We start from the raw sequence: 9,813 nt of genomic DNA, 5'->3' as shown, positions 1-9,813 counted from the left end.
TTAGAATTCAAGGCTTTAAGAAATAATGTGAACATCATTATACATTCTCTGAACTTGCCTTATTTGAAGTAAAATAACCTCATCAAGTTATTTATGGCTCCTAAGAAGTTGGAATGAGATAATGCATGTAAAGCATGTAATACAGATAAAGTACCAGAGTCAGTAAGCATGCAATGAATGATAGTAGTAGTAGTAGTAGTAGAAGTAACAGTAGTCATTGTTGTCATAGTAACACATGATATTGTCAATAAAAACTTGAATATAACTATGTTACTGAATTCAGTATTTATAAAATGGTAGAACCTTATGTTTATTAAAGGTGTTTTTTCTCTCTGAGTTTAAGTAACTTCAGTAAATAATAATCTCTTTTCAGTTTTTTTTAATGAGACAATGAATGCAAAATATTTGACTGTTTATTGGTTAAAATTGCACCCAAAATTTTCAGCAGGACATGAATTACAACACCTTTTTTGTTTCTAAAATTCTAAAGAAGATGATATAGATTTATTGAAGTTAATTGCAGAAAGATTAAGTGATTCTAATGAATAATTCCTTCTTTCTATGTTTTTTGGTCTGAATTGAAAAAGATGACATATAAAAGTATCTAATGATTGTAAAGTAATGACTCAGTATGTGACAAATAGGAAGCACTCAGTAAAAGATATTATTATTCAATTGTTATTTTTACCTGGTATTTTCTATGGTTGTCCATTCTCATTTTTTCTCCTTGGCCAAATCAAAGGTTTTAAAAATATCAAAGATTGCTCTGCTATACTTGCTAACCTTACTTAACTCTTCTAAAGTTAACTTCACCAAATAATATGTGCCTTTCAGAATTTTTTTTTAAGCTGAGCCATCCTGCTACCTGTTGGCAGCTCAGCGGCTGTTCAGCTCGGGCTGGACTCGAACCGCTGTTGCTCAGAGCTCAAACTCTTGAGCGAGCTCTTAACCAACTGAGCCACTCGGCCAGACCTCAGAATTTTTATAAGAATGGTTGAGATAATGCATCCAAAGGATTTTGTTGCTATTATTAATGTTGTTTATATTTACTTGACATTATAATATCACCTGAATTTCTACTGTTTGATAAATTTAAAATACTAAGAAAGACAATACATTTGCTGAACATAACTCACCAGGGCTTCAATAACTTTATCTGTTAACATAGAATAGCAGTTCTGAAAGTCTTTGGTGTCACGAACCCTTTATACTCTTCCAAATATTTGAAGACCCCCAAAAATTTGTGTTTATGTAGATTATATCTATTGATATTTATTCTATTAGAAATTAAAACTAAGAAATGTTTAAAATATTTGTGAATCATTTCATTTTAAAATAACAATAATGAACCCATTTAATATTAACAAAAGTAACATATTTTTATGAAAACTATATTTTCCCAAAAATCATTAGAAAGAAAACAGGCATTGTTTTACAGTTTTGAAAACCCCTTTAATGTTTAGTTTTCTGGAAAGACAGTTGGATTTTCATATATGTATCTGTATTCAACCTGCTGTGATAATGTTGTTTGGGTTGAAGTTTATGAACAAAATGATGTTTTAAATATAAATAGCTGGAAAAGGGAAACCTAGGAAACTCTCTAATAGAGTCTCAAGACCCCCCAGAGTTCCTGAACGACCCTTTGAGAACTGCTGGCACATATCTTTAATTTTTTAGGTTATTAAATAAAATAATTTGTGCAATATATATTATTATTAATGCTGGTTTAGTGGTTGCTATTATTTATAATTTCCAGATATTCTCAAAAAAACTTAAGTTTCTTCTTTGTTGACTACATTCATGGTTTCGAAAAACAAAAAAAACCCCCAAAAACTAACAGTGGTAGAGATTTGGTAAAGTGATTAAGCTATTTTATCAAATAATATTTGTATTATAGGATTTTTAACTAAATTGAGATAATACATTTTACATCTGTAATGTCATTAANTTTTCTCTTGCCTGATTGCTCTTGCTAGGACTTCCAGTACTGTGTTGAACAGCCCTGTCATGTTCATGAACATAGAGCAAAGGCCTTCAGCTTTTCACCATTTATTATGATATTAGCTGAGGGGTTTTCATATATGGCCTTTCTTATATTCAGGTATTTTCATTCTATACCCATTTTATTAAGTGTTTTAATTATAAATGGGTGTTGTGTCTTGTCAAACACTTTTTCTACATCTATTGATATAATCATATGATTGTTGTCCTTTATTTTGTTTATGTGGTGTATCACATTGATCAATTTGTGCATGTTGAACTATCCTGGTGCCCCTGGGATGAACCCCACTTGGTCGTGATGTATAATCTTCTTCATGCACTGTTGCATTGGATTTGCTAGAATTTTGTTTAGGATATTAGCATCTGTATTCATCAGAGATATTGGTCTGTAATTTTGTGGGGGTTTTTTTGTGTTACTCTTAACAGGTTTTTGTATTGGGGTCATGTTGGCCTCATAAAATGACTTAGGTTGTATTGTCTCTTCAATTTTTTGGTAGAGTTTGAGTAGGACAGTTATTAAATCCTCTTTGAATGTTTGGTAAAATTCACTAGTGAAGCCATCTGGTTCCGGACTTCTGCTTTTGGAAAGGTTTTGGATGACTGATTCAATTTCCTTACTGTTGATCAGTCTATTTAGGTTTTCCAATTCTTCGTGATTCAGCCTAGAAAGGCAGTTTCTAAGAACATGTCCCTTTTTCTAGTTTATTGAATTTGGTGGCAAAGAATCCTTCATAATATTCTTGGATGATCATTTGTATTTCTGTGGCACCCAGGGAAAATTTGCCTCTTTTTTTTCCGACTTTGTTTATGTGTGTCTTTTCCCTTTTTACCTTAATGAGTCTAGCCAAGTGTTTGTCAATTTTATTAATCTTTTTAAAGAACTAGCTCTTTGTTGCATTACTTTTTTCTATTGACTTTTTGTTTTCTATTTCATTTAGTTCTGCTCTGAATTGTATTATTTCCTTCCTTCTGCTGACTTTGGGTTTCAATTTGTTCTTCTTTTTCTATTTCTTTAAGGTATAACATGAGGTTATTTATATGGTACTTTTCTTGTTTCTTGAGATAGGCTTGTAATGATATAAATTTTCCTCTTAAAACTGCTTTTGCTGCGTCCCAAAAATTTTGGTAGGATGTATTTTCATTCTTATTTGTTTCTATGTGTATTTTGATCTCTCCCCTTATTTCTTATTTGACTCAGTTGTTCTTTAAAAGTATGTTGTTTAATCTCCACATGTTTGTGGTTTTTCCTGCTTTTTTTTTTGCAGTTGATATCCAATTTCAAAGCCTTGTGATCAGAGAATATGCTTGGTATGATTTCAGTCTTCTTCAGTTTGCTGAGGCTTGTTTTATGTCCCAAGATATGGTCTATCCTTGAGAATGTTCCATGTATAGTAGAAAAGAATGTATAGTCTGATGTTCTAGGATGAAGTGTTCTATAAATGTCAATTATGTCCCTTTCATCTAACCTGTCATTTAGGGCTGCTATTTCATTATTTATATTCTGTTTGGATGATCTATCCATAACTGTCTATGATATAGTTAGGTCCCCTACTAAAATTGTGTTTTGGTCAATTTCTCCTTTTAGTTTTCTTAGGAGTTACTTTGTATATTTTGGTGCTCCCCAACTAGGGGCATAAACATTGATAACTGTTATGTCTTATTGTTGTTTAGTCTGCTTTATGATTATAAAATGTCTATCTTTGTCTCTTGTTACCTGTTGTATCCTGAAGTCTGCTTCATCTCATATCAGTATGGCTATACCTGCTTTTCTCTTAGTACTATTTGCATGGAGTGCCATGAGCCACTTTTAGTTAGGGATTTTTATGTTCAGACCATCCTATAAAATCGGACAATTAAGTTNTCTTTCAGGCAAACTTGATCTACACTCTTCCTAGAGATTCCTTTGTATCTATGATTTTTGGACCAAATGTCCTAAGGATACAAGCTGGCAGCATTTTTTTTTTTTTTTTTTAGTTTCAGGTGTACAAAGCAACATAATAGTCAGACGTTTACACCCCTCACAAAGTGATAATCCCCCTTCCCCAAGCTACTACCTTTCTGACATCTTATATAGCTATTACAATACCATTGACTATCTTTCTCATGCTATACTCCACCTCCCATGACTATATATATATATATATATATATATATACTTATATTTGATATACAATATTATTCTACTTCAGCTTCAGTTGTATAGCCCATTGGTCACGCATCTCCACAGCTTATGAAGTGATACCCTTGATAAGTTCAGATCCCATCTGGCACCTTAGATAATCTTTACCACATCATTGATTATATTCTTACCTGCCCATTTTTGTGTAATTTTTAAAAATTATTTTTAAATTTCTGTTTCAATTACAGTTGACATTCAATATTATTTTATATTAGTTTCAGGTATACAGCACAATGGCTCTTTTATAACTCTTAAGAAATTTAACCTGTGTAGTTCCCTTTTTATTTTAATTTATTGGGGGTGACAAGGGTTAGTATAATTACATAGATTTCCAGGGTACATTTCTATAATACATTATCTATGTATCACATTGTGTGCTCACCACTCAGAGTCAGTTGTCCTTCTGTTGTACTCTGTATTTCCAAATGCCTGTTGAAATTCCTCCAAGCATTTCAGCAAACTTGGTAAAAATTACTACCTTCTGATATTTGCTGCTCTTCCCCTTCAGGGTTCAAAGGTCTCCACCAGGATCCTGCACTGATTACCTAAGGATACTTTCTGTTTGTGTGTGTCCTAGTTTGCATAGCCTTTCTTACATTCTTGAATGGCATGCTTAAGTTTGGAGTTGTAGGGATGCACCAATACCCCAAGGAGTCTTGTCACACCTATTGCTGCTTCTCATACCATCGCTTGGTCTGTTTTTCTGGGAAAGGCCAGTCATTTTAGAAATTTAGTGTCTAAGGAAAAAAGCTTAAATATCACTTTCCAAACACTCTATTCATTGTGTCTTCCCAGAGATTAAATACCAATCAACATCATCAGTGAATTCTCGTAAAAAATATTGACCAGTTTTTCCCTCTTGATCATCCAGTCACTCTATACCTGATGAAGGGTTGCTAAAAACAACCTGTAGGGACTTTCATTTTCATATTTGTCACAGTTCCCTGTGTGTTCTCTAAAGCCATCAATGATCCACGAGAGTGTACTTCTCTCTCCTCTTCCAGTTCTTAGTGTAGATATCCATCAGCCCAAGATTCCTAATAATAGTCTCAATAGAATCTTAAAAATGCAGTCTGAATTTTCCCAGGCTTCAACTCCCTGTGGCCACAAAAGAGAATAAAGAAACATTAAAATTTGAATTTCACTTGCAAGTTATCCCTACTCATCAATGCAGGACCTTTTCCAGATCTAACTTAGTGTTTTCTGAAACTTTCCCGGTTTCTTACTTATGCTTGGGCACAAGATGACCTGCTCCCACCTCCTTGTTGATATTTTCTGTCTGTGAACCTATTAATGGAGGTGCTTGCCTAGAGTACTATCTCTCAGTATTCTTAAAAAACAAAATTGCTCAAATTTTGACACAGAAATAAAAGGACTACATTTCTCCCAACTGTGCGTTTCACTCTGTCTCTTGAATTTGAAAAGATGTTGCTTATTCCCACCCAGAGTCTCACAAAAGCTCTTGCTAAAAAGAGAGTCCTTTCAGTTTCTGCTTATAGGCTATTTCTACAAAGTGGTCATATCTAGTCCCTGTAGCAAGCACATTTGGGGGCTATATTGTCCTCTCCATCTCCAGTAACTCCAGAGCTCCTAGGCCCTGTCTCCAAAGGGCTCACATATAAATTTCCTCTCGTTAGCCCCTTTCCTTGGGAAATTGGAGAGTGGAAATAGATGTTGTCAGCTAAAAACTCATCTCAAATGCAGCCCAGCCAATTCCAATATGCTATTATTATTCTTATAGGTGGTATATACATCATTTTCAATGCATTTGGAAGATCATATGCTAAAAAATAAACAATTGAATTTATTCTCATTGAGTACAGATGTAAATGTGTTCATTCATTCAAGGAACATTTATTGAGTGTCTTCTATAAGCCAGGAAGTAAAACAAAAGACACAATGCACCCTTATACACACCTCATCTATAATAGTTTATCTCAATAATGCTAATGCCATGCTTTCTACTAAAATTTGGGGAGAAGGGATTCCTAACATGAAAAAAAGCTGTCATTTTCTGATATCATACTGCTACTCTATCATGTTTATGCTGTGAATAGCTTTTAACAAATATCAGCTGTAAATTTTCTTCAGCAAAATGCAATTGAATATATGCCATTGCACAAACCTGTTCAATACTTGGCAATGTGCTGTAACAATGTTCTACCTTCTTTTCTTGTTCCTTCAGGTGTATCAGTTCCTATCCCAGTGATTGGACTGAGAGATGAAGACAAAGTGTTCGTCAACAACACCACCTGCGTGCTGAATGACCCAAATTTTGTTCTTATTGGGTCCTTCGTAGCTTTCTTCATACCGCTGACAATCATGGTGATTACGTACTGCCTGACAATTCACGTTCTTCGCAGACAAGCTTTGATGTTACTGCGTGGCCACACTGAGGAATCGTCCAGAGTAAGCCTGGATTTTCTGAAATGCTGCAAGAAGAATACCACTAATGAAGAGAACTCTGCAAACCCTAACCCAAATTTGAACCTGCGCCGAAGAAAGAAGAAAGAAAAGCGTCCAAGGGGCACTATGCAAGCTATCAACAATGAACGGAAAGCATCGAAAGTCCTTGGCATTGTTTTCTTTGTGTTTTTGATTATGTGGTGCCCATTTTTTATTACCAATATACTGTCGGTTCTTTGTGGGAAGGCCTGTAATCAAAAGCTCATGGAAAAGCTTCTGAATGTGTTTGTCTGGATTGGCTATGTTTGTTCAGGAATTAATCCTCTGGTGTACACACTTTTCAACAAAGTTTATCGAAGGGCTTTCTCCAACTATTTGCGCTGCAATTATAAGGCAGAAAAAAAGCCTCCTGTCAGGCAAATCCCGAGAGTTGCTGCCACTTCTTTGTCCGGAAGGGAGCTCAATGTTAACATTTACCGGCATACCAGTGAACCAGTGATCAAGAAAGCTAACGACAGTGAGCCCGGGATAGAGATGCAAGTTGAGAATTTGGAGCTACCAGTTAATCTCTCCAATGTGGTTAGTGAAAGGATTAGTAGTGTGTAATAAAGAGCAGCACAGTCTTTTCCTACAGTAAAGCTACAAATGTAGGAAAATGTTCTATAATTCTTCTGTCTGTCGTAACTAATGTAAGTATTGCTGTCTGAAAAAAAGTGTTTTTATATATAGCTTTGCAACCCTGTACTTTACCATCATGTCTACAATAGTAAGATTTAGGGTTCTATATTTACTGCTTATAATAGATTGAGAATAACTTACTTTGATTCTTTGATGCATAAGAGGTTGATTTTTTTTCTTTCTCTTCCTTTCTTCCCCCTTTTCCTCNTAATATGCATGGTTCAGTGCCTGGCACATAAGATAGACTCAATAAAAGGCAGCTTTAGAGTTACTATTTACTCAACATACAAAAAACTATACGAGTAGATGCCAGGAATAAAATTGGCCCCCACATATCCAATAACAGCTTCAGGTAACCTGGAATCACTCTGCTATTTTTTGTTGTTGTCCCTTGACAAAACCTACTTTTAGGCCCAAGAATCCCTTAGGAAGGTGAATAAATCTTTTAACAGAGGCAAGCTAACATCACTCCAGAACTGTGCTCTGAGTAATGTTGACTTCCACCCAACTTCCGGTCAGTGTGTGAGGCCTTCTCCAGAGATTTCAGGTGTCTCTAGGAATACCTAGAAGTTTGTGTAGCATTTCCTGTGGAGAATTAAGTTTCCACTCCAGCACTTCTTTCCTGAGTGTAGGTATTTCTACCCCCGTCATGATTCCTTCAGAGTGAATGCAAATTCCCCAGACTCTGGTTCTCACATTGCTGAGGGGTGGTGCAGGAGGACGTTAGAAAAGGAGCAGTTCCCCTACACCCCTCCTCTGGTTTTCTTATAGGATTCTGAGAAAGCATAACAGTTTTCTACCAACATTTTGTCACAAAATGACCTTCTTCCCTACAACTATATCAAAGTGGTGTTTCCATTTAGGAGTCTAAGTGTTTTGTTCTGGAAGTAATCACTTCCAAGATTAGCAGTGGTCACTAACTCTTGGAGCACTTTATGATCTGAGGCTGAATAGGGATTTAATTACCTGTTTCAGGAAGGACCTTTATGTTTTCTTCCTCCTTTTTCAATTTTTAAAATATTAAACTTTTGCTATGTAGACTTTCAAAGATTACAAAAGTAGATAGAATTATATAGTAAGACCCATGTACTCATCATCCAGCTCGAAAATTTATCAATTTATGGACTGTCTTGTTTCATCCATACTTCCTTCCACTTCTCTCCNGCTTCTCTTCCCAACTCTCCATCATATTTTATCACCTGAGAACTGAGAAGCTTGTATTTGTTTTTTTCTTCTATGTTTTTCTCTGAAAGTAGTTCTTTCATTTTTTTGTTGTCAACTTCCATTTTCAAGGAACTCATTTTATGACTCCATCAGGCAAGAGACCACTCACGACAGCTTGACATTGTATGGGCCTCTTAGGTGTCCTTGAAAAACTTTTTCATGAAAATAGATGCCTCTAAGATAGTTCTGCAGTTTATTAATAATTCTCCTGGTGTATATTTTCATTTTGATGTTGGCTGATCTGTTTCAGGAAATTTATTCTCTGTAATCTCTCTCTCCTCTCATATCATCATTAACAAATCTCTTGGCAATCTGTTTTCTGTATTCACTACTCCACTATAATTTTTTTCTCTATAGTCACCAACGACCTCCACTTTTTCAAAGGCAGAGGAAATGTTTCAAATTCTAGACCTCTCTGTGGCATTTGATTCTGTTGAGGATGGCTTCTTTAAAGCATTTCCTCCTTTGCCTGTCATGACATAATTATTTGTTCACAGTGAATTATTACCATGCTGTTGATACCCATTTTGCAAATGTTACTGTTGATAATTTTGACATCTTACCAGAAGATGTCAAAAGAAGCTTTTCAGATCAGTTTCACACATGTCCTGACAATGTCAAGTATGTAACAGTTGATGTCTGGCCAATAGTGATTATAGGACACTATCAGTTGTAAGTGTTGATGAAAAAACATCCAGCCTAAAGGAAAGCTTATAAGAGTTTATTTGAGCCAAACTGATGACAATTGTCCGGAAACAAAATCTTAATGGATTGAGAAAACGCTCTGCAAAATGATGGTTTGCAGCTTATTTTATACATAGAATCAAAGGAGGAAGGTTACATGAAATCCATTGGTGGTAGATTCAGAGGGTGAGAAAATGCAAAGCAGGAAAATATCTGGGATTGGATAAAAATAAATTGGAGAGAAAGGTACTTCTTTCACATACATGGGTACAGGCTAGTTAATAGTGCAATTTTTAAAGCACATAAAGATGGTAATCAGGGGACAAGAATATTAATGAAGGATTCTATAGTTTTCTGTTCTGGTCTGGAAAAAGGGATTACTGGCATTCCAACGGCATGTTATCTTAGGTGCAAAAAGACAATAGACAGGCTTACTTAAGGTAGAGATTAACCTTTATCAAGGAAGCTACAGACTAAAGATGTGACTTCCTGCCATGGCCCACCTTAGTTAGGAATTTTTATGTTCACACGATCCTATTACTTATTTTCAGTATCCTGAGTTTCTCAGGTTTAACATGTGGTCCCTTTCCATCCATGTAAGATACCCCACACTTTTGAAGATGTTAAAATCTAAAAGAAAT

At 35.2% G+C, this 9,813-nt stretch overlaps 1 protein-coding gene across 1 annotated transcript; it reads left to right on the top strand.

Moving 5' to 3' along the window:
• Nucleotides 1–6,322: 6,322 nt before the first annotated feature.
• Nucleotides 6,323–7,456, top strand: HTR2C (5-hydroxytryptamine receptor 2C). Its single transcript, XM_019625477.1, has one exon. The coding sequence runs from the start codon at nucleotides 6,323–6,325 to the stop codon at nucleotides 7,190–7,192; it is 870 nt and encodes a 289-aa protein (XP_019481022.1). The 3' UTR covers nucleotides 7,193–7,456.
• The last annotated feature ends 2,357 nt before the right edge of the window (nucleotides 7,457–9,813 follow it).

Source organism: Hipposideros armiger, unplaced genomic scaffold (assembly GCF_001890085.2).
Source record: "Hipposideros armiger isolate ML-2016 unplaced genomic scaffold, ASM189008v1 scaffold_630, whole genome shotgun sequence".
NCBI lineage: Eukaryota > Metazoa > Chordata > Mammalia > Chiroptera > Hipposideridae > Hipposideros > Hipposideros armiger.
This window is presented reverse-complemented; position numbering and strand designations above follow the sequence as displayed.

Bases quoted from the DNA above. Each gene is read 5' to 3' on its own strand.
- HTR2C (XM_019625477.1), top strand. From the start codon at position 6,323: ATGTGCTGTAACAATGTTCTACCTTCTTTTCTTGTTCCTTCAGGTGTA.